Raw genomic sequence first — 25,037 nt, 5'->3', positions numbered from 1 at the left:
TGATCACTTCTCATCTGAAAGTCCCACCATTGAGGGATGCTCTCTCCTGGCCATCAGCTCCTCATAGGCTGTCCATTGGCCACAGACAGAGGACACTGCAACTGAACTCGCCTCAATCCTGAGGTACTAGTGTTCTCATAAAGGAAAACCCAAAAGCAAACATCAGTGAAAATCAATCAGTGTGCACTGGTATGGCCCCTGGATCATGCTTTCTCAGGCCCCTGGTGGGGTGCCTCTTATCTCCCCCTTTAATGAGTTATGCTCTGTGGGCTTGGCAGCTCCCCCCTGTACCCTCGTATCCCTAATATGGACCCTCCAATGGGTCACCACCCCTCCTCACCTCAGCCGTGTCTGACCTGAAGCTGGGTCTGGCCAGGTCCCTCTTGCTGTCACTCCAGCTGCCCATCTCAGTAGCCCTGTTCTGCTCCCCACTGTGCACTGGCCCCTTGCTGCTGCAGCCCCATGGCTCTATGCCACCAACTGTTCTGCTGCCCAGCTTGGCCCCAAGCTTCTGCCCCTCTGCAGGGGGTTCCTGGTGGTGTGGCTTTTCTGTCACACACACCCGCTCCTGCCAGCCTTGGTGCCACATGTTGCTTTCCTGCCAGGCTCGGCTGCATTCTGCGGCCCCTCTCCCAGGGTTCCTTGGGGAGTGCCTCTAGGGTGGCACACAGTCTGCTCCTGCTGGCCTCAGTGCCACGTGCCGCTTCCCTGCCATGCTCAGTGGTGGTCTGTGGTCCCCCTCTCGGTGTTCCTCCTGCATGTGCTCTGCCTCAGCATGCAGCCAGCTCCTGCCAGCCTGTGCGCTGCACTCTGTTTCCCCACTCTGCTCAGTGGCGTCCCGCAGTGTCTCCTCACCGCCCATCTCTCTCTCTTTCTCTTTCTCTCTCTCTCTCTCTCTCTTCTACTTCTCTTCTGGCCCCTTTTTCATGGTCCTGCACTTCTCCTGAGCTCTGCCTTTCTCTCCTCTGATTTGCCCAGTCAGGCTGCTCTGAGAATGGCATGCCTGAGCCTCTTGTCTCAGCATCCACCTGAAGCTGCTGCTTATCAGCCCACCTATGGTGAGTAATGGGGAAAGTCTGGGTGGGCTATCTCTTCCCCTTTCACAGTCTCCCCCATGTTTAAATAAACACATGCCCCCCTTCCCTCACCCTGGAGCACCTGTATAGTTGCCTGTAGTGCCAATTCTGATTCAGAATGTCCTGTGTAGACTATTAGGAAATCACACATTTTGGAGGGTTAGAAAGTCCATTTACATCATAAATTAACCTGTAATGTTCTTTCCAGAGATGTCATCTTTGAGATGAGGTACAAGACTCAATTTCTGACCACCCTGGAACAGGAGAAATCCTGTGACATTCTTATCCTAAGCATGGAGGTTAACTGCATTGCCTTCTTCCTCTTTCACAGGTTTCCTTTGCACTCAGGCCCAGATTTTTATACTCAAATGTTCAAAAATGTGTATATTGCACAGTTTCAGTGTTTACATCTATAAATGAACATCTGAGTTTGCAGTTGCCATTGCTGCTATGCAGTCATTGTAATCATATGTTGGAAATTGTGTATGTATACATTTTTACACCAACCTGTCTGAAAATGAGTTGCATATGGCATTTTTCATGTCTCATGCTAAACTGATTCAGAGTGGTGTTTTTTGCTGTTAAGCAGCTGCTGCATTTCACCCAGATATTGCTACATTCCTTTGGTTTGCAGCTATTAAAGCTCTTTGGAATCCTTCTGGATGTAAATGTACCGTAAATCATTATAGGTTACTTACATGACAAGCAGTGAACTCCTAATATCAATTATCTGCTGGAGAAATACAGGGCTATGCGAGCATATCCCAGAAGAAGGCAAGTAACTAAATAATTAAAACAGAATCATGTTTTTATTATTAAAAAAATATCTTGTGTTTCACTTTGTGGACTTGTTTTGTCTCCTTCCCCTTCCCTCCCCTCCCTGCTTTGATTCTGGGGGAGGGGAAACCATTTTCACACAAACAGTCCTGAACCAATGAGGTCTGTGGTGCCTTTGGATTGAATTATGCACAAGAAAGTGCAGGTGGCAGTTACAACACTGCCAACCTCAGGAGTTCTGCCAAGGGCAGGCAGCTGCTGCAGTCTGACCATGGCTCTGGGAGGTCTGACATTGGAAGCTGCCCAGTAAGTATGTTGGACCACTACATCCCCTTGGAAACCAAGCCATTCCCACTCCTCATCCTGCCCCACCTACATTTTCTGGTGTGCCAGCTCTGTACTGGCCCATTGAAGAACACCCTGAATTGCTCTGACACCCTACATCCCAGCTTTGGATGGATTTTCCACCATTGGGCCCATCACCTAAATCTTTCCTAGCAGAAATTAGTGGAAGCCATTAGTGAATAAAGGCTAGTACATGCAAAAATTGGATCCTGGAAACAAACCTAGTTAGTTACTAGGGGTGTGTGAAAGGGACTGGATTTGGTTTGGGTTTGGATTCGGCCCAAATCAGAGACCATGATTCAATTCGTTGATTTGGATCACTGTGCCGCTTTGATTCGGCCAAACCGAAATCTGAAGGTTCAATGCTGATTCAGAGAATCAGCGATTCGGCCGTAGATACAGCTTTTTAAAATGTTTTTTCTACAGACCTCAGGGTACAAAGCATAGCTCATGAATGCTGCAATCCTGAGGCAGATGGAGCATCCCATAGGAGCACAGGGAGGCCCCTTGCGTGCTCAGCGGCGAACCCAGAAGTGGACCGGAAGTAATTCTGGTCCGCTTCTGGGTCCACCGCCAAGTGTGTGGAGGATACCCCCTCCTCCCTGCACTCTACTCAGCTCATCAGTCGGCCATGGGGAGACCCCACATCCCCCCTCACATCCAGGAGGCACCAGTCACCAGCTGGGGGATGCGGGGGAAGGTCCCCCATGCGCTCTGCGGCAGACCCGGAAGTGGACCGGAAGTGCTTCTGGTCCACTTCTGGGTCCACCACCCAGCACGCTGGGTACCCCCTGCCATGCGCTCCCATGGGACGCTCCATCCACCCCAGCATCACAGCATTCACGAGCTAGCTTGAGGTATACAGAAAAAACATTTAAAGCTGTGTCTATGTCCAGATGATCAAATCTCTCTGAATTGATTCAGAGGGTTCCAGTTTGATTCAGAGAGATTAAAGGGTCTCCTGGCTTGATTCAGATTTGGAGATTTGGCTGCCGAATTGGGCCAAATCTCCACCGAATCGAATCAGCAATTGAAGCTTTACACAGCCCTATTAGTTACTATTACAAAAGTAAAGGCCTACCAGTCTACTAGCAATGCCTCTTACTTGTCATCTGTGTCTTGAAAAGGTAAATGCCAGGTTCAGACAAAAAACCTAATAATTTTAAACTATGTTATAAAACAAGATGCATCTAGCAAGTACAGCAATAGACAATTATACGTTTGTAGTTTCTCTTATCTGAATAAACCCTGTATGCCATATACAGGAATATGCCTATGCATATTTCAGTTTCTGCATTGTGATTGCTTCCATACTAGCAGAAATAAATACAGAATCCATGATGCAAAAAGAACAAAAATAATACATATTATGTAGAAAGATTGAGAAGCAAACAAGACCTATATGTCTCTATCACATTTTAATAAACAGAAGGCTGTGTGCGGAAAGCTGTAGGAATAGCAAAGTATAGAATTAATGCAGGTACTTGTGATTTCAAAGGTTGTATAATCAAAATTACTGTGAGAATCTATCATGAGACTATTTATGAATCTGAAAAGTCTTCAAAGATTTCAAGGTAGGATTCTGACCCCAGCTGGAGTTAATGAGTCTGTTGCCATTTGAAGTCCATGGGAGTAGGTTTTCTTTCCTAGAACTTTATATTTTAAATGACAGGTGGCTGAAACAGAAATATTGAATCTGAGTCTCCTAGAATTGTATATTTATAACTTTTGCACCTGAAGCTGCTTTTAAGGGTCATGTCTGGCATAGGTCTGGTACCCAGTTCTGGTTCAGATCTACCCTGAATCTCTCAAAGTCCTTTCCCCCTTGATTTCAGATTTTTTGGAATGCTTCTGTGAAACATTGGTTCCAGGAGATTTACCAAACTTTATCCAGATTTAGGACCTCTAGCCTAACTCTTCTTAAAATAAAATTGTCCAATTATTATTTTTAAAGAATGAGTCCCATTTTATGAGTAATTTTTTTGTTTGAAAATTAGGAGTTTATACTAGCTTCTTTCTCCATGTGTAGGTATTCTTGTTAACCACATGAGAAATTCAGTATATATACTACGTAAAATTGTCTGCAAATGTAATTTTGCTACATGAGACATTACACCACTAAAATCTATATTGAGGAATACAAACGAAGCACAACTTAATATGTATGCCATTTTAATGAAAAGAACAAGAATCATTTTACCAGAAAATTAGTTTCATCTGGATTTGTAATTGAATAGTAGTAAGTTCACTGAACTCAAGCAGCGTAAGGAGGTCCCAGAATAATATTAATGATATTTCAATCAGAAAATGAGTTTGATGTCTTAGCAAGAAAAGAATTGCTTGAATCATTAATCTAAATGATTCACGTGGTTATGTTTTCATCTTGCCTGTGATGCCACTTGCTTAATTTTTTAAAAATTGTATGTATGCTTTGATCTTTTTGTTGATACTTAAGAGAAATAAACTATTCATTATTTGCTATTCAGTGAGATTTTCAATCTTCCTTAAGCCCTCTATTTTATATTTCCATTTTTGTATATACTGTTACATTCTAATGCTATGAGGTGCAGGATATGGAAGTGTTTAAGATAATCCTTTTGGGGTCCTATTCATTGAATAAGTTATTTGGGCCATTTCCCCATAAATTTATGATTTTTATATGCCAAAAAGTCACTTAAGCTTTTTCCAGAGTGATTCTTTCCTAGTCAGAAATAATACTATACAGTTATAGATTTGTCCATGTATAAATTCATTAAACTCCATTATATACTTCCATTACATGGAGATAGTTCTCACACCTGTTCAGAATACCTCATTTAATCCTTGTCCTGGCATTCACATGCCAACCATCCAATGTTAACCCTCCCTGTGTTCTGCTCAGAGCACCTTAGCTGATTTATATATATTCTAGTCCAAGTATATTTAACTTTTTTCTATCTGTGTATCTCCCATCTATCTGCATCCATCTCTAATCTTTACTAATTATGCTGCTGTTCAGTGTAAACCTATGACACATCGCATGTAGCTGATGAATTATTTACTCTTGGACAGTCACATTACAATACTTTCACTTCAGCCTGCTCCCAAGACTTCCTTATCTCTCCCTCTGCATATCTACCCTCCTTTTTCCTGTTTACCTAATTCTCTCCTTCATTACCCTTCCCCTTCACTAAGAGGAACTGATATGATGCTTGCAAACCCAAATACTGTTCATTCTGCTTCTATCTCTTACATCCCTTTGGATTCCCTCTTGTCTATGTTTTGTGCTTAATTATAGATCTTATCACTATACATAGTTCTCCTATGTCTAGAACAGGGCCTTGATCTTAGCTGGTGTCTAGGGCTAGGTAGAGACATTCAAAAAGTCCGAGGCAGAATCCATCTATATTGAACAGTTTTCTGTACATGGTGTAGTTTAGATCAGTGAACAGAACAGACATCTTTTGATGAGAGGCAGCAAATCTTATACTGGGTTCCACCGTTTTTAAACCAGTTTATACGTGCTGAATTTCTGCTCTGTTATGGGTATAGACTGGTTTTTGATCACTTATCAAAAGTAAAAGTGTAATGTGTATACCTGGCCCAAGTCTGGCTGGGGTCTTATGACCCCTCCCACCCCCAGTGCTCCTTCCTGGCCATGGCAGGTGGTCAGACTAGATGATCTGTCTAGGTCCCTTCCGACTCATGGATTCTATGATTCTGTGATTCTATGGTAAGTCAGTGATTCTCACCTGGAGCGCTACAGTATCTGGGGGGTGCTGTGAGTGTGTTGCAGGGTGCCATGTAAGATTAACACTGTTAGATGTGCAAACACCTACACATGATTCACAAGATAAACCCAAGAATTTCAAATAGAAATCCAGTGTCAAAACCATTCTGACATGTTGTGGTCTATTTGCGTTCTTTGCAATGTAAGTATTGCTCTATTTTTTTCTGTAATAAATAGGTGAAATTAGTCTTTGAAATGAGGTGCCACTTAATTCATAAAAGTTATGGAGGGTCTTGAGTTTAAAAAACTGAGAATCACCGGTCTAGGTATTATCACAATGCAATCTACTTGCTCTTATTAATAATGAATCCTGCCTGAGGCTCTTTCAAGCTGCTATGTTTGAGCATCATTCAAATGTTAATGTAGATGCATCAGAGCAATTAAACAAAATCTGCCACGATCCCTTTATGTCCCTTGAAGTTGTTAAGAAAGAACAAAGGAAGAGCAGGCAGAAATGAGGGGGAATAGGGAATAACTGTTGTTTTGTATAAAAACAGTGGGAGATGCACAATAATTGTGGAGCGACAGCTGGCATTACGGTGTTTGTGTCATGGCTTAGCATCAGCACTTGTGATTATGAATTGTAATGGCACTATGTTAATACCAAGTCTAAGGATATCACTCCATGGTTATTTTGTGGTGGGGTTCTCTGTACTATTTCGTGATGAAAATGTGGTTGTGCAGCTGTTCGAGGTCTAGTTTGGCATACTGTGTTTAATTATGTTCAAAGCTAACTTATTTTGATGTAGAGCATCATCAGAGAACTGTGTGGTGTCCGTTTAAATTCTGGGTCTCTTGACTCTTGTCCATTCCACATGTTCTCTTCTATAGAAGGTGAGAGGCACCAGATTAAACAGAGCCTGTTTCTATTGTAATTTACAACAACGGTGTGATTCCAGGGAACTTGTCTGGAGTTGCACCTCTGGAAACGAGACAATAATTTGGCTAGGTATGCATATGATACTTTCCAGCATAGCCTTTGCAGATTCTTAAAGAGGGAACAGAACTAAGATTCAGAGTAATTTTCTTTCAGTCTTGTTCCCTAATAGTATGCTTTTAAAATAATTTGACTCGTAACAACCAAATGGAGTTGCCCTATGTTAAACATAATCAAAAAACAAGGTACTGTCATTTTGAGCTACTTTTTCCCTTAAGGTTTAGCACTAGATGGAGTTTCAAAGCACTGGCTGGATTTTGCTTGCATGAATCCCATTGACTTTTTGGAAGTGTGTGCCTAAACCCCTGCAAACTGGTCTGAAAATGTAGGGCTTATTGTTTTAATGAGATATTTGACACGTTGCACAAAGAAGTCAGTAACACTATTTGACTACTCTTGCTTACCAAGCTTAGAATAAACAAATAGACCATTATAAAAGGACATAGGTTAATGCAGTAGCTCCTCTGTAAGTCATTCGACCCTATGAGGATGACGTGATATCTGTAAGAGGGACTCATAAGCAGAATGCAACGCTTACCCTTCTCATCCAAATCTCTCTTCCAGCTACTGCAAGTTGTAACCAGTGCTGTGTAGAGTAGTTGCAAATGCATTAGCATTTTCCAGGGGGGATTTAAATCCATCAACATGAACGGCGTTGATGCATAGTTCAGGTGCAGCTTTGCTAGCTGACACTTAGTAACAAGTTCCATGAGTTTAGTTGACATGTCAGTGTTTCATTTTTCTATCCAATAAAAATAAAACTTTGTTAGAATCAGCCTCACATCTGGCATATATATGTGGATGGAATTCTTGGAAGAATACACATTAAGTTTAGCATATGGAGTGATTGATACTGGACAAGCATTTAGTGAGCCTTTAGTGAGAGATGATCTGTTACACTAATATATAATTTTTAATAGGAGAAGAACTTGGGTAAGGATCTGACAAGAGAATACACACACACACACACACACACACACACACACACACACACACACTCCTGTTGCCATAGCTTTATCCTAATATCCCCAAGTGAATTATTTTACAATGAAAAAAACTTTAAAATAATTTATTTCAAAGACTGTAAATAAGGAATTTCAGATATTTAAAAATGAACTTTATTTGCTTGAGGAAAAAAGAACTTGAGTTCTCTACTAGTACTAGAAATAGAATTACATAATCAGTCATGACAAATTTGAGGTGTATTTTACTTACAAACAAACAAACTGTGACTTTTCCCATGAGAAAGAATAAATGTTGTAGTTAATTGGCAAGGCTAGGAATCAGGAGTTCTGGGCTTTCTGCCTAAGTCTTCCATCTACTTGCTGTGTGACACTGAACTTTAACTTCCTTTATACTTTCATTTCTTTATCTGTAGATGCAGATAACAGTGACCCTTATCTCACAGCAGTCTTGTGAAAATTAATGAATGGTCATAAAGTACTTTGAAATCCTTAAACAAAAACAGCTATGGAAGTGGAGGGTATTATAGATCTCATTTTGACCATTCAAAAGATCGGTATTCTTTAAAAGCAGATTTTGCTGCCAAAAAAAAATTAAAAGAGGAAAGGATTTGTTTGGATGATATCTTTTATTGGGCTAACTGTAGAGTTGGGATAAAGTTGGACAAACTTTCGAATGCAAAATATTCTTCTTCTCAACGGTCCAATGAATAAAAGTTATCAACGAAGCAAATTTTTGCCCTGTACAATTTCTGAGCCATCATGGCTACAACATCATTCTAACATTTCCCAAAATTAAGCAACTAAATGTACTGTATGAACAGCAGTAGAACAGCTGTTGTGATCAATAATGTAGTCCACCTGCTGTCAACACCGTTTAAAGTTTTAATCCTTAGGGTAGGATCCTGCAATATGAGGTGTATGCCTTAGTAAACCAGTTCCTTTGTCATGTCTGCTCAGCAGTTTTTGTACAATACATCAGATTCTGTGAACACACATAAAAAGTGCTTTCTTTCTAACAATGATTTCCTTTGGTTTGTTTTTAGGAATGCCCTTCAGATGTTGGTGACTTTAGAGCACAGCAATGTTCAGCCTACAATGATGTCAAGTACCAAGGACATTTTTATGAGTGGCTTCCTGTATATAATGATCCCAGTGCACCTTGTGCTCTTAAGTGTCAAGCGTTGGGGAAAAACTTAATTGTAGAGCTTGCCCCCAAAGTACTAGATGGCACTCGCTGTAATATCGAATCTCTGGATATGTGCATCAGTGGCATATGTCAGGTATGTCAGTGTTTTCAGTTACACCATGTGTTTTGATGTGAAGCATTTTGTTCTATTTTAGGATATAAGTACAAGATGAAAGGAAGACTTATTTGGATTTTGTTCTTCCAGAATGTTGTTCTTTGCTGAATTTGTTCATCTTTTCCACTTCACAGCGTGACTGTTAATATTTCTGCAGGTGCCCACAGTTGCTCTTGAATGCTGTCTATCGTAGTCAGTTTTGTCTTTTAGTGTACACATAAACACCAAAACTGCCCTCTTTTAAATAACACTTCAGTTTATAAAATTATCAATCATCTCAATAAAGCTAACCTGTAATCTGAAATTAGCTAGTCTTTTAATCACTAGTGTACCTGTCATAGTCATGTCATGGCAGCACAATTTCACAAATCTTTCAGAATATGTCACTTGATTCAATTTTACTTCTGCTTTGTATTTTGTTAAGTTTTTGACCCTACTCCCAGTGAAGCTAATTGAAAGCTTCATTTGAATTTAGGGCCATAGGAAAGTAGGGCTGGAAAGGACCTCACATGGTCAACTAGTTCAGACCCCTGCTCAAAACAGGAGGATCCCTGACTAAACCATCCGAACTAAGTGTCTGTCCAACTTTTTCTTGGAAACTTCCGAGGCTGGAGATTCCACAGGTTCTCTAGGTAGTCTATTCCAATGCTTGACCACCTACATAGTCAGAAAGTTCCTCTTAATCTCCAGCCTAAATTTGCTCTGTTGTAGCTTAAGGCCATTGTTCCTAGTTCTGTCCTATATGCCCAGAGAGAAAAGCCCATCTTCATCTTCTCCATAAACACACTTCATGTATTTGTAGACTTATCAAATCCACCTTCAGTCTTCTCTTCTCCAGACTAAATAACCCTATTTTTTCAGCCTTTCCTCATAAATCTTGCCTCCCAGGCCCCAATCCCAGGCCTTTTGTTGCTCTGTGCTGACTCTTTCCAAATGGTCCACATCCTCCTTGAAGTATGGGGCCCAAAACTGGACATGGTACTCCAAGTGAGGCCTCTCCAGTGCTGAATAGAGTAGGAGAATCACTTCCCTTGATTTACAAGTGATGTTCTTATTAATACAACCCAGTATGCTGTTGGCTTTTTTCACAAGAGCACACTGTTGGCTCATATTTAGCTTATGGTCCACTGTAACTCCCAGGTCCTTCTTTGAAGTACTGCAGTCTTGCCAGGCATTCCCCAGCCTGTATTTATTCATGCAGTTCTTCTGTCCCATGTATATGACCTTTGCACCTGTCTTTGTTGACTGTCATCTGATAGAGTGGAAAAATGGTCCATAGTCAATCCAGGACATTCTGGATCCTAGCTCTGCCCTCCAGGGTGTCTGCAATTCTATCCAACTTGGTGTTATCCACAGTTTTGCTAAGTGTATCCTGAATTCCATCATCCAAATCATTCATGAAGATAATAAACAGTATTGGTCCCAGGACAGACCCCTGGGAAACCTCCCTTGATACCTCTTCCCAGCTAGACATGGAGCCATTAATGACTACCTGTAGTGAACAAAGATCAAACCAGTTATGTATTCACCTTATATTACTTTCACCTAGTCTGTATTTTCTTACCTTGTTAATGAGAATGTCATGGGAGACCAGTGTCAAAAGCTTTCCAGGCTGACTGGCCATAATTTCTTGGATCCCTTCTTTCCTTTTTTAAAAATGGGCACTCTGCTCTTTTCCAGTCATCTGGGACCTCGCCTGGCCTTGAAAAGTTCTCAAAGGATAGCTAATGGCTCTGATATTACCTCAGCCAATTCCTTCAGTCCCCTTGGGTGCAGTCCGTCTGGCCCTGCTGACTTGAATGCATATAGCTGCTCTAAGCAATCCCTAACCTGTTCTTCCACTACTCTAGGTTATTTGTGTCCTTCCCTACCTTTTTTGCCAACTGCACTTGTCATCTGGTAGCTGCTCTTATTTGGGAAGACTGAAGTAAAAAAATACATTAACGCACTTCAATATATCCAGGATTGGGCTGCTAAATGTGTGTTAGCTCTCTTTGTTTATTTTCAGGGAAGAGTTCCCAGCTTACATACAGGGTACTACTGTGTAGGAAAGCTTTCACTGAGAGGTGCATCCAGTGTAGTACTACATAGGACACTTCAGATTTATGGACAGGAATTCTTCAGCAGAGGGCATGCCAATCACAAAACATTATCTATGGCACTCAAAACTACACGTGAGTCTCTGTCTGCTGCCAGATTCCTGATGAATACAACTCTTGCTATTGAGTTATCTCATCCCAAACTGCTACGGCCTAGTCCACTGAGTGTGGTATACATTAGCAGCTAACCCAATATTGGAATTAATCTGGTATTGAACAAAGAACTAACATAGAATTAGAGGCAAATTTTACTGTTGGCCTGTAGTAGCTGGCAAGCGGGGTGCTACATCTTGAGCCAGCTGGAGCTTTCTTATGACCAGTATTTTCACGATCAGTTGTAGAACCTTGCAGTATCAGTGCGTGGAATTGCTGAATCCATGGCGCACCATGGATAGGCCAGGACCAGAAGGCAACCTGGCAATCCAAATATATAAAAAGGCGTTCTGGTTCCTGTGTTATGTGGGTCTTTTCAACAGCCGGGTGTTCAGCAGGAGGCCAATACAGTGTGCTGCCTTGATCATTAGAAGGCAAACATGCATAATTGAAGGTGATGCCATAGCTTTGTCCATTTCTTAGATAAACTCTTCCTACCTTCCACATCACCTCTTCTTTACTTCACCTTTAAGTTTAGCTGGAGGTGGGCTTTTATTCATTCAGATGGGCATCCTTCCTGGCTTCATGATTGTCCTAGCTATTCTTTTCTGCAACCTGCCAAGTTTCCTCACATTTTCCTTATAAGGAGCCAGCTCTTCTTGAAAAAATTCTGAGCATGGAGAGTGGGGATGGGGTTGTCCAGGCTGCTGAATGCAACTTGTGCTTGCGTAGAGAAGCAAGTATTTAGGGTGTCCTGTGTGCATGGCAAGATTTGGGTCACCATGGGCAATATTACTTTTTGGCTTAATCAGGATTACTTTCTGAACAAACTATATGTTACTTAGAACTATACTAAAAATCGCTTCCCTTCTTGTGTAGCCTGGAATTAGAAATACTCTAAAACAATCCTTAAGTGTGTTGAAAAGTACTGGAAAGGATAAATTAATATACCATGTTTACTTACATACCACATGCACCTTCCCCAAAAGTTTACTCAATTGGTGTTAATGACTCCTCTCCTTTTAAGTGGTATTGATGTTCCACTCATGAAGCTGTTCTTTCCTCCCCAATTTGGTTGTCTTTTAGCTGTTCCTGGTCTCTCATTTTCCTATTTTATAGCCCTCCAGGCTATTAGTAGCTATCTTCAAAATCCTAGATCTGCCTATGAACTCAAGTCTATCTCAGCAGCTGGAGTTTCAGCTTTTGGCTGGATGGCCAAGAGCTGATGACAATTCAGCTGTGAAAGTGTTAAAACTGTAGCTTGTGTCTAAATAGGAAAGTGACGGTGAGTGAGCTGAAGATTAAGATCTGTCCTTGGTGCATGTGGCCATGACTCTAGAAAAAAATATTTTATTTCTTTTTTATTCTGCTTTCCCAAAAAACAAGGTGCATGTCTTATTTGGGGATCATGTAAAATAAAGTATTTTTGGGGGGCTATTTAAATTTTAGGATAATTTTACTGGGTGAATATATATTCATATATATTTCTATAAACTTACATGTTATTATTGGAATTATATTTTCCATGTAAACAAATACATAAAAAGAATAATGTCATATTTCAGACTAGCCTGCCTTACCAGTCTCCTAAGAGCAAAGGAGTATTGTGCTTTTGGTTTTATATACTGAACAAATTTTATATAGCATGGATATGTTATTGCAATTAGTCTCCTTCTCTCTGCAAGTGGCTGTTGCTCTATTAAATACCTGAAATGTGTGTGACTCAAAAAAATGCAGGATATGGCCTGATGAGCAAAGTAGCTCTGTTATAAGGGAAAAATTGACACATTTGGCAGAAGACCATGCATGGATTACTGCAACCCTAATATAAACTCTGGACCTTACTGTGGGTTTTATATGACTTTTGTATGTGCTGAACTTTCAATACCAGTCACACCAGCACACAATGCATCTGGTGCTTCTAAAGTAGAAAAGAGTTGCATAGAGTGTGCCTAGTCAAGAACGCTTCTTTGCCAGCGGACCCACATGGTAGTATCTGACTTTGTCTACTTCCTTCTCTCTTTAGAATAGAAGATATTTCTGTGAACTCCAGTAGTTGGAAAATGCTGACTTTTCAGTATTATCTCCTGTATTTAGGGTAGTATTCACTAGGGCTGTGCGAAATGGCACTGTGGCTTGTGTTTTGACAGAACAGCGCTTTGTTTCAAATTTCATTTAGATTTGAAACTGCTGTTTTGTTTCATTTTGTCAAAATAGGTTCACTGTTTTGACATTTCACCCATAGGCTATAATGGGAAAGCTCAAAACAGCCTATAACTTCGTCATTTCTGGCCTGATTTGGACTAAATCTGCAGGAATGGTAGCCCCTTCTGAGGGCATGAAGCCTGCCACGTTTCAAGGAGATAGGTGCAGGAGATTTTGGGGAATCTGCACCTCAAATCTTGAAAGCAAAAATCTCACATCACGTGCATATGTTAAGCCACAGCAGGATCAAAACTGCAGGGATGGTAGCCCCTGTGGAGGTGCCACATTTCAAGGAGATGGGTGCAGAGGTTTGGGGGAAACTGCACCTTAAGCTGTGGACAAGCAAAACTCGTGATATGGGTGACATTGTGTGTGTTAAGGCGCAGCAGGGTGAAAGCTGCAGGGGTGGTGGCCCCTGTTGCGGCCATAAAGCCTGCCAGCTTTCAAGGAGATTGGTGCAGGGCTTCTGGGCTCTGGGGCCCTGCACTTCTGGCTGCTGACAGGCAAAACTCATGGCATGGGTGGGTAACGCTGTGTATGTGTTAAGGTGCGCCCTCACTCAGCTGATGCCAAGGCAGAAAGCAGGGCAGTTCAAACAACGCTGCCTTTTATGCAGTTTTGCCATTCCTCCCCCAGGGCACTGGGATTAAAAGAGACCTCAGGGAAGGGTGACAGTCACTGGCCAGCTACACAGTCAATGAGAGCAGTCCTTCCCCCTCCTTCTCCTTACTTTAGTTTCTGTTTCCCTGCAGACAAGCCCAGCTTGAGTTTTGAAACTCGAAACATTTTGAAAATTTTGAAATGTTTCAACTTGCCTCATTTCATTTCGAGGCTGTTTTAAAGTTCTGTGTTTCGTTTCGATTTTGCTGTTTTGAGCTCAAAATGAATCGAAACAGCATCAAAACGAAATGGCCAGCGAAATTTTGTGCAGCCCTAGTATTCACCTTGGAGAACAATGAAGTTTTTCACAGATTACATGAATTCAGCATCATTTAAACACAGCCATTGCAGTTGGGTGTAAATGGCAGTTTGCAAATAAGAGTTGGGTATGTTTCATGAAGCTATGGAAGCTATGGGCTTTCCACTGTTTGCTATAATTATTCCCCCACACACATGCATATCGTGTCGGACACTGCAGAAAACAGTTTGTCCATCTGAGAAGGCTGAATCCAGCCTTGTGGTAAGCAAAGTAAATGCATATTAATAAGGGCTACCCTGAGACAATCCTTCTGCATTCTGTGCAACTGACGCCAAATACTTTGAGCTATTGTCTGTCCGTTATTAGAGTAGCCGAAATAGTTGTCATAATTTGGTAAGCCCTTAGACAGGCATAGGAAGACCTTTTACATTGTTAATGACAATAGACACACCAAAGAGCTTTTCTTTTCATAATTTTCACTGTGATTTTTTTAAATTCTCTCTCCTGAGGCAGCTAAATATGTTCTAGTCTAAGGTAAGATTGACTGGGAAAAAATGGGTTCTTATACTGCTGGTCTGCCTTGTGTTGTGACTTGTGGAATTTGTTCAAGTGCTTTATAAATTAATCAAAATCTCTTAAACTGTTAGACACTTTTACTCTATTCCTACTAAGTCACTGCTTAATGAAAATATTATTTGCACAAAAACATCAGCTGCCTCCTTTATAATTAACTCTTTTTAAGTGTGGGCTTTTTTTCCATAGGGAGCATAAAAATCCAGGTGTTATTCTTGGGTGAGACATTGAGTGAAGAATTTAAAAGGATTTCTTACATTTTTCCTACTTTATCAGTACTTGAACTCTTATTGAATAGTTCTGACTTATTGATATTGTTACCATTTAAATTTGCATCACAGGGAACAATTAGTTGATTGAATTTATTCTGAGTGGGCTAGTTTTGGGGGTTGAATAAGGTGGGTGACTTATACAAACTATCATTTAGGGGCTTTCTCAGGAGCTGGAAGAAGTGTTTTTTAGTATTTCTTTTTAAGTAGAGAAGTAAATAAATTAACGTAATCTTTTCTGTAAAATGTAGTTGTATAGTCAACCATTGTTAGGAAGAGAGACAATAAAATATGTGATTCTCCACAGTTGTTGCTACAAGATCAGTGTGTTGAGACCTGACATATACTTGGCATAAAGTAAAAATAGCTTGGCAAATGTTTTTGCAGTTAACTCATCTAAATAAACATGTCACACTGCTGATGTGGATATCTATGCTTTTGAGCCTGGGGGCACCAGGAACTTAGTATGAGGAGGCTGGCTTCCCTGATTCTTCTCCAACTATTGCTGTTTCTGCTCCTTTATTGTCTCAGATCATTGGCAAGCTTTATAATAAGATCTCAGCCATTTAACATAAGCATGACTTCACCTTCATCTGTTTTTTTTAATTCTTGCTAGAGTTGATCTGCATCACTAATTCACCTTTCCCCAGATTTGAGTGTAGTTTCACTCCTTGGCACAGCACAGATTTACTATGGCACTTTATGTCCAGCTTCACCTCTGGTGCAGTATTAGTACTTCACTTAACAGATGGGTTCTAACTAAACAGAGAACTTTTCAAACAAAAATGTGGGACAACAAAACTGTTCTCTGGATGGAAGATGTTGAATGCTTTTGGAGAAGTAAAATCTGAATGAGGTGGAGCATGGAAAACTTTCTTGGGAAAGTTATTAGGTTAATATGGGGGCAGCTTGAAGCTCAGCCCAGCCAAACCACTCAGTCATGTCTTAGTTTGCAATTGCCTTTCTCCAGTTACCAAAGAAAATATCTGGGGCTCTTGTGTTAAGTGGGGACAGGTCAAAACTCCTCTGTCAAGAAGATTTTCATACTTAAGTTCTGATACTTAGCCAGTCTCTGCTCAACTCCCAACATATTTTTCCCTATAATAGATTCATGCTGTGCCCATCTGGATATGGGCGGGGAAGCTTAAAAACATCTGGATGTCAGAAATGTATGTGGGCAACATTCACCAGTGACTATCCCTGAATCACGGCCAATGCTTCTGCTTGTTTTTTGTTTTTAATTCATCCAGCTCTGTTTTGTCTGCCAAGCACAGAATGGACCCTCTTCTACCTAGAATGCTTGCAGTGGTAATTTTTTTCACCTGGAACAAAGTGTTTTGAAGCATCCAGTCTTCCAAAATACTAGAGCTCTAGCAAAAAACAAGGGCAGTTTTATGCCACACTGTCACAAACGGGTTAAAAAGGATGTAAACCTTGTTCTGAACTTTCCATCAGTGAGAGCAAAAGTTTATGCTCCAAAATTAGACAGTCACTATGCTGTGAGTTGCAGAATGTGGCATAAATTTAGCTGACATAGAAACATGGCTGGTATGTTATAGGAGTGCCAGCAAGCTCTGCCATATTCTACTCTTATGTCACATACATGGTGATAGGCCAAGTCTGTATCTTCCACACGTGTCATTTAACAGAAAACATGTTTGACATGTAGCTTAAATATTCCTTGTTTTTTTCCTCGTGCATATGGTAATCATAAACTGTTAGAAGGCTATTGTACCTGTGTTTTTGATTAATGAGTTCGACTTATACTTAGTTCTTAATATTATACTGAATTATTCATCTGATATGAATCTAAGCCCTCTCATTCTGAGTGTTGCTTCCTCAGAGTGATATCTAGGGTATTTGGGGTGCTTTCCTTTTGGGTTCTCATAAGAGTTATCTTCTTGTGTGACTAAAGACATAAAGAAATTATCCAAGTATCTTGCTTCAGATACTTAAATAAGAAGCTTTACTCTTCATGAGGTATCAGTGTCAGCATATGTAGTTAAACATTAGGCCTTTGCAAAGTAGCTAGTATTTGCTTAGGATTCGGATTCGAATCACTGTCCCGATTTGATTCAGCTGAATCTGATTTGGAGGCCAGGCCTATCCACTGCCCCTCTCTCAGCTCAGCAATGGCTGCCCTGCTGCCCCAGCTCCCAGCACTTGTTAAAGAAAAAGCCCCGACTTAGCAGGTGCTGCCAGGTAGGGGACGATCCCTGCTGCCCCCTAATGCCCCCGTGTTGCCCCGGCAGGAAACAGTCAGCACCAGGGCTTTTTTTTTAAAGTACTGGGAGCTGGGGCCAGCAGGGGCAGCCATGGGGGGGCTGGGGAGCAGGGGGGCTGGTGGGGTTCCCCCCATGGTCCCCTCCCCCAGCCCACTGTCCCCCACCTCTAGTACTTACCAACTGGGAGTTGGCTGCAGCTCCCTGCTGCAGCCACCGGGGACTGCCTGAATTATCAAAGCTCTCCAAATCTTTTCCGAAGATTCAGAGAGCTTTGAACCAATTTGGACCTTTAAGTTGGTCCCCTGATTCTGTTCAGATTTGCAGATTCAGCCACCGAATTGAGCCAAATCTCCTCGGAATCGAATCAGCACCCAAAGCTTTGCATAGCCCTATTAAACATTGCCCTCAAAAAATGCTGTATATGGCAAATCATAAAATCATATCATAGAAGTAGGGTTGGAAGAGATTTGTAGATCTCACTGTCCGACCCCCTACCTGGGTAGGAGAAAAATTGGGCTCAAATGACTCCAGCCAGGTAGACATCAAGCCTCTTCTTAAAGACCCCCAGGGTACGAGCCAGCACCACTTCCCTTGGAAGTTGGTTCCAAATCCTAGCCACCCTGACAGTGAAGTAGTTCTTATGGATGTCTAATCTAAACCTCCTCTCCAACAACTTGTGGCAGTTATTCCTTGTTATGCCAGGGGGTGCTAGGGGAAACAAGGTCTCTCCCAAACCCTTCTGGTCCCCCCTAGTGAGTTTATAGACTGTCGCCAGTCCCCCCTCAGCCTTCTCTTGTGAAAACTGAACAGGTTCAGGTCCTGCAGTCTCTTATTGTAGGGCCTGCCCTGTTGTCTCCGGATCATGTGGGTGGCCTCCTCTGGACCCTCTCCATGTTCTGCACATCCCTCCTGAAGTGGGGCGCCCAGAACTGGACATAGTACTCCAGCTGTGGCCCTGAGTATTGTCTCCTTAAGGAACGACCACTCATCTTGGGCTCTGAGTTCCCCTGCCCTCGAGAACCCCAGCGCCTCTCCCACTAATCTCAACTCGTTGAAGTTGGCCCTCTTGAAGTCTAGGACTACCGCCTTGCTGCAGGCACCTGACACCCTGCGCTGGATGGTGAATTCCAGCAAACGATGATTGCTATCACCCAGGTGGTCGAGAACCTGGAGGCCCCTTACCAGGTCATCGCCTGTGGCCAAGACCAGGTCCAACAGGGATTTCCTCTGGTGGGACTGTGCATCTCCTGGATTAAGTGTGGAGGTCCTCTATCTTGGCCAGGAACCTCCTGGAATGGTCTGACCTGGCTGACTGTTCATCCCAGCAGATGTCCGGGTAATTTAAATCACCCATGACAACTACATCCCTTGCCTTAAGTGCCTCTGCAAGCTGGCCCGAAAATTCCTGGTCCAGCTCCTCCCATTGGTTGGGGGGTCTATAGTAGACCCCCACTGCTACATCCCTCTCCCCACGGGCCCCTTGTATCTTGACCCAGAGCACTTCAGCCTGCCCCTCCTCTGACCCCATTCTGCTGGCAGAGGATGTGTATTGCTCGTTGACATAGAACGCCACACCCCCGCCTTTCCTTCCTTCTCTAGCCCGCCTGTAAAGCCGATAGCCCCTAATGCTAACTGCCCAGTTGTGGGATGAATCCCACCACGTTTCTGTAAGCCCTATTATGTCTGGGTCTGAACTGGCTATTCTGAGGGCGAGTTCCTCCTGTTTGTTCCCCATACTACGAGCGTTGGTATATAGGCATTTAAGGCCTTGCCTAGCTGCGTATGCCACCCCCCGATTTGGGAGACTGTCTGGACCCCTGTTTCTTACCTGGGCACTCCTTGCATTTGTCACCTGTCTTGCTCTGGTGGTGTCTCCTCATCTTCCTGCGGCCCCCTCCCCCGGCGAGGCTACTTTAAAGCTTGCCGTATGAGATCAGCCAACCTGGAAGAGAAGACACGCTTGCCTTTAGGAGAGAGGTAAAGCCCATCCCGCCCCAGCAAGTCCCCCGCCCGAAAGCATGGGTCATTATCTAGGAACCCAGGGCCTGCCTGGTGGCACCAACTGTGTAAGTGCTGGTTGACTTCACCAATGCAGGCCTCGTGTCGCCGTCCCCGCCTACCTAGAGCCTCGAATTCCTTCATAATGCAGTCAGGGTTGCCCCTGGCCGCGTCATTCGTTCCCACGTGGATGACAACCATGGGGTACTGGTCTGCAGGTCGGAGGTAGGCCGGGATCCTCTCCATGATGTCCCTAACCCGAGCCCCAGGCATGAAGCAGACCTCTCGCGTCATGGGGTCAGGCCGGCAGATGGGACATTCCAGTCCTTGTAGGATGGAGTCTCCAAAATGATTCAATATATTGGTTGGAATAGCTTGTGCTCCTGAAAAGGAGTTTTTAAAAAGGGCTCGTCCACCCTTCCTTCTTTACTTCCTCTTACGACTTGTAAGAAAGCACCACAAGGATTTATTTATTTTTCTTTGTTTTTCAACTTTAAAAGCATAAGGAATCTCTAGACTGTTTTTCCCTGACTTTGCTGGAGGACTTAATTGACTATCAAGATACTATCCCTATTTGTCTGGGGTTTTTTTGTTTCTAATACATTGTTCAAAGAGGCTTGGTTATTAAGCTTTGAAAAAAGATGTCCTTTCTCCAACATATTAATTATTCATAATAAATAAACAGACATCGGTGAGAAAAAAAGAGTTTTGAAGAGTTTAAACTTCCTTCCTTTCTCAGGTGGTCTAGGCTATTGTGATGTCACTGATCCTTGGTGAAACTTGCAGATTATGGAGGACTTACATTTCTAAAATAAAATAAAACCAGCAGTCAAAAAAATGTATTGTAACAAATCCTGTCAGTTTTTCTTTATGCTTCAGAAAGAAGTAAAAAGGGCCTTAGTCTTTTTCTGCATCCTGGTAGCATTTCAGCTTAAAGATTGGTAGGAGGAATTGATTTCATGGTGCTTTGTGGTAAGTCAGCCTTTATGCCCAAATCACATTCCCTATTTACAGCAATACAGCAAACTGTTTAGTTTGGAACTAAGCACATTTTGGAGTGTGGAAGAATCCCAGAGTTCATTTGTTAAATAAATTGATCCAAAGCAGACCTCAGTTAAAGCAGTTTCCTGAGTTAAGCTTTTATAAACTCAGTAGGACAATTTTGCCAGTAATATGCATGAGAGTATTAGCTATAATTCTTATCATAGTGTCATAGTGCTTGGGGTTGGAAGGGACCTAAACAGATCATCAGGTCCTATCCTCTGCCCTGGGCAGGAACAGGTACCGGGGCCATATGAGCCCAACCAAATATCTGTCCAGCCTCCTCCTGAAGACCCCCAAGGTAGGAGAGAGTGCCACCTCACTTGGGAGCCCATTTCAGACCCTGACAGCCCTACCTGTAAGTAATGTCTCCTGATGTCCAGCCTGAACCTTCTCTCTAACAATTTGTGGCCATTATTCCCTAGTAACCCTGAGTGGTGCCTCCCCCAAGTCCCGCTGGTCCCCCGGTGAGTTTGTAAATGGCCACCAGATCCCCTCTCAGCCTTCTTCTGTGGAGGCTGAATAGGTTCAGGGCCTTTAGGCTCTCTTCGTAGGGCCTGCCCTGCTGCCCCTTGACCACATGAGTGGCCCTCCTCTGGACCCTCTCGATGCTAACCACATCCTTCTTATTATTGCCTTGCCACTTATTAGTGCCTTATTTGTTCTTAATGCTACAGTAACAAGTTCAGATGCCAATATAGATAAGGGAATCATTATTCTAAGCATAATACCTAAAAAGGCAAATACCCTTCTCTAAAGAGCTTGGCCTTCAAATGGAGAAAAAAGGCAAAAGCTGGAAGAAAAATTATTAACTTTACTTAAAAAAATCAGAATCTGAGACAAAGAGAGTTTGAGTCACTTGTCTAACAAGTCACTCAGACTCAAAAAATCTGTGTCCAGAGTAAGAGCTCAGTCTTGAATCCTGATATAGTAACTTAATCCAAGACAATCCCAACTTTTTTTTCGTCTTCTATAATTGTTTGGGCAAGTCACTATTAAGAATGCCACAGCTACATTCCAGTGTGTCCAAGAGCAAATAGATTTTGATTGAATATTGATTTATTTTAAACAGAGTCTTTGTATTCCCAGCCTAGGTGTCTACATATGTAACAGTAAAACAATTAATTACTGTGCATATTTGTGTATATATTGTGAATGCTTTACTGATTCTCAGAAAGTAACTGTGATGCCAGTTCTGTTTGGTGTGTATATGTGATTCATATGAGACACGATGGCATCAGTTTGTTGCAGACATTTGAAGGTATTAAGAGGGTTCGAATTACACTCAGACTCTTGGAGTGGGTCTGCAGCAGTGGCAGCCAGAAGGTGCCACCGCTGCCTCCAGAGCTACTTAGAAAGACGCAGTGGGCTAGGGGCTCTCATCTCTTATTGGAGGATGGGGGAGGGTCTTTTGTGGGGCTCTCATCTCTTATGGGGGAGCTTAGCCCTCCTGAGCCCCTCTTTATTTTGAACCACGGTGTTTAAGAAATTTGCAGATATCTTTTTGAAGTCCTTATTTATATCTTGTGTCTATTATTATTTTATTTCTGCTACTATCCACAATCTTTTTCAAGATTTTTAAAATGTCCCATACTACTGTTGCTAATGCTGTAGAGACTTTTACTTCATTCTACTTTATCCCCTCTTTATAAAACTGCCACATGCCATATTCCCTCTGATCTTTAATTTCTCATATCCATATTATTTTCTTATCTAAGGGACTTCTAGAACTCTGTAAGTTTTATTTTGCTTTGGTTTTGTCAGCTCTCCATAGCTGTGGCTTTAAATCCCAATTTAGCAAGGTATTTAGGCATGTGGTCAGGCATGGCTTTCAATAGAACAATTCATTTGCTAAAGTTTTATACATACTTAATTATGAATCAATAGCTTAAGAATCCCTCAGGTGCCAGAATTATCTAAGTCCAATATCAAGGCAGCTTTGGACAAATGCAGTTATTAAGTGGGTGATAGAGTAATCAGATTAGACGTACATACATATACATACCACTATCCAATTCAGTGGGATTTTTGTGGCCAATTTTGTATATTTTTTTAAAATCAGACTGTGTGGGAAGGGGCAATTGCTCCACTGCTGTGTGGTGCTTAATCTCAAACTGGCCCTGATACTATGATAATCTGTAATAGGAATTGCATTGTTCTGAAATACCTTGTTTTACTTGATGGCAGTGGATTTACAGAACTAAAAAAAATATTTGTTAGCTTCTTGCCATTAGATATGAACATTTTGCAAAAATAAGTGGGAAATCTTTTTAGGACCCCAGTAGTAAGGAATGCCAATGTTGTCACCATTTTTAAAAATGAGATAAGTCTGACTGTGGAAACTATCCAGGTATGCCCTCCTCTCCATTGCCGGGAAAATCCTTGCTTGAATTCTGCTGAATCAATTGCTCCCTCTTGCTGCAGAAATCCTTCCCAAGTCTCAATATGGCTTCAGACTATCAAGAGGCACCATGGACACTATTTTGTGGCCCAGCAGATCCAGGAAAAAATGCTGAGAACAACACCAGGAACTGTATATGGCCTTTATTGATCTGACCAAAACTTTTGACCCTGTGAACCATGGGGCTCTATGGAAGATCTTATTGAACTTTGGCTGCCCAGGGAAATTTGTCACAATCTTAATACTCCTTCATGACCAGATGACTGCCTCCATCCTATGCAGTGGCTCTGCTATTAGCAACAAACAGGGATGCATGATTGCATCAATGTTATTTTCCATCTTTCTTGTGGTCATCAAGATGCTCATCCATGACCATCTGTCATGTGGCATCAGCATCAAGTAAAGGATGGATGGGAGCTGTTTCAATCTCTCCCACCTTCATGCCAAAACCAGAGTTACTTCAGCCTCAACTGTGGAACTTCAGTATGCTAATGATTGGGCTATCATGGCAAATGCTGAGGAGGACCTGCAAATGGCCCTTAACTGCTTCTCACAAGCATACCAGAGCCTGGAACTGACCCTTAACATTGGAAAAACAGATGCTTCACTAGGCTGCTCCAGGCCAATCAACAACCCCCCCCCCCCCCCAAAAGATCCTCATTGACAGACAGGAGCTAGAAAATGTTGAACGCTTTGCATACCTCAGCAGCCATCTCTCAAAGAAGACCAACATTGATGAGGAGATTCAGTATGGGATCCAACGCGTCAGCTTTGCCTTTGAAAGACTGAATCATCATGTGTTGAGTGATCACAACATCGGGAGCTGAACGAAGTTCTTACTACATAAGGCTGTAGTAATCCCAACTCTTTTCTATATCTGTGAAGCTTGTCCGAATTACAGGGACCAGCTGAAAAACCTGGACTGCCATCACCAGTGCTACCTCCAGAAGATTGTTGGCATAAAGTCAGAGGATTGTTGCACAAATGCCAGAGTCCTCACTGATGCTAACACCACCAGTATGGAAGTGATTATTCAACATCAGTTGCCGTGGACAAGGCATTGTGTGTGCATGTCTGATGTATGTATACCAAAACAACTGCTATATTCCCAACTCGGCCAAGCACAAAAGACACCCTCAAGGCAAATGTGAAGAAGTGTGGCACTGACACCACAAATTGGGAAAAACTAGCCTGGGGCAGAGCTACATGGCAACATCTTGTGAGAGGAGGCACATCTTATTTGAGGAAAACCATGTAACCCTAGAGATAGAAAAGCAACAAAAATGGAAGGAAAGGAAACAAGACCGAGAAATCCGCAATCCGACTCTTCCTTTAACCGCCATCTTTGGCATGTGCCAGAGTCTGCAGCTCTAGCATTGGCCTTCTTAGCCATCAACAGACTCATCTACAACCCTTTACTTGACCCGTGGGAGTGATCATTCTTGACTGTGAGGGATCACCACTACCACCGCCAACAAGGAGTATGCAGTGAATTTCATGCATTGTATTTTTTTTTCCTTCTGGTTTCTTTATTGCTTAACTATTCTTCCTTTGTATTAATGACTAGGGAATTTGGGCAGTAGATTGTACCATTATTTTAGTTTACTTTGCACTCCTGTTCCCAAAGCTTCAAAGGTCACATTTGCATTCCCTCATTCACTTTTCCCCCTGACCCCTGCTTCCTTGCTCCATACTCGTAAACTACAGCATGTACTAGCAACCAAAGTATTTACCCGGGGTCCTTAAAGGCTTGCACTCTGGGTGTTGTCACGTACCAGTTCATTTCCGCTGTTACCTGTGGCAGCCAGATTACACTAGAATAGCGAGAGCCAGCCTTTTGGCAGGTGGACCATAAATTAGTCCTGCTCTCTCCTTGAATGCTACTCCAGTCATCTTTCCCCTACCCAGTCTACTGCTGACTTTTCTACTCCCTGTGCTATGCTCCCTGACTAAGCTGGTTCTCTGTTTTCTGCTTCTTGTCCTGTGCTCCTGACCTGATCATTTGCTCTGCTTTCTGCTCCCTTCCTTATTTGCCAGTGTGCTG

General features: G+C 42.3%; 1 protein-coding gene across 7 annotated transcripts in view; it reads left to right on the top strand.

The window, feature by feature from the left end:
• Positions 1 to 25,037, top strand: part of ADAMTSL3 (ADAMTS like 3) — a 369,750-nt gene that overhangs the window by 177,666 nt on the left and 167,047 nt on the right. For 6 of the 7 annotated variants that reach the window (XR_016439382.1, XM_090029326.1, XM_090029327.1 and 3 more), the window contains one exon: positions 8,913 to 9,149. Coding sequence is in view for 6 of the 7 variants with exons in the window: in XM_090029326.1 (XP_089885452.1) it covers positions 8,913 to 9,149 (237 nt within the window). In the remaining variant the exon portion in view is untranslated. Of the gene's footprint in view, positions 1 to 8,912; positions 9,150 to 25,037 lie in introns of those variants that run through there. The other variant, XM_090029329.1, reaches the window with a different exon arrangement.

The sequence above is a fragment of the Crocodylus siamensis genome, chromosome 15 (genome assembly GCF_052110815.1).
Source record: "Crocodylus siamensis isolate JL-2025a chromosome 15, ASM5211081v1, whole genome shotgun sequence".
Lineage (NCBI taxonomy): Eukaryota > Metazoa > Chordata > Crocodylia > Crocodylidae > Crocodylus > Crocodylus siamensis.
This window is presented reverse-complemented; position numbering and strand designations above follow the sequence as displayed.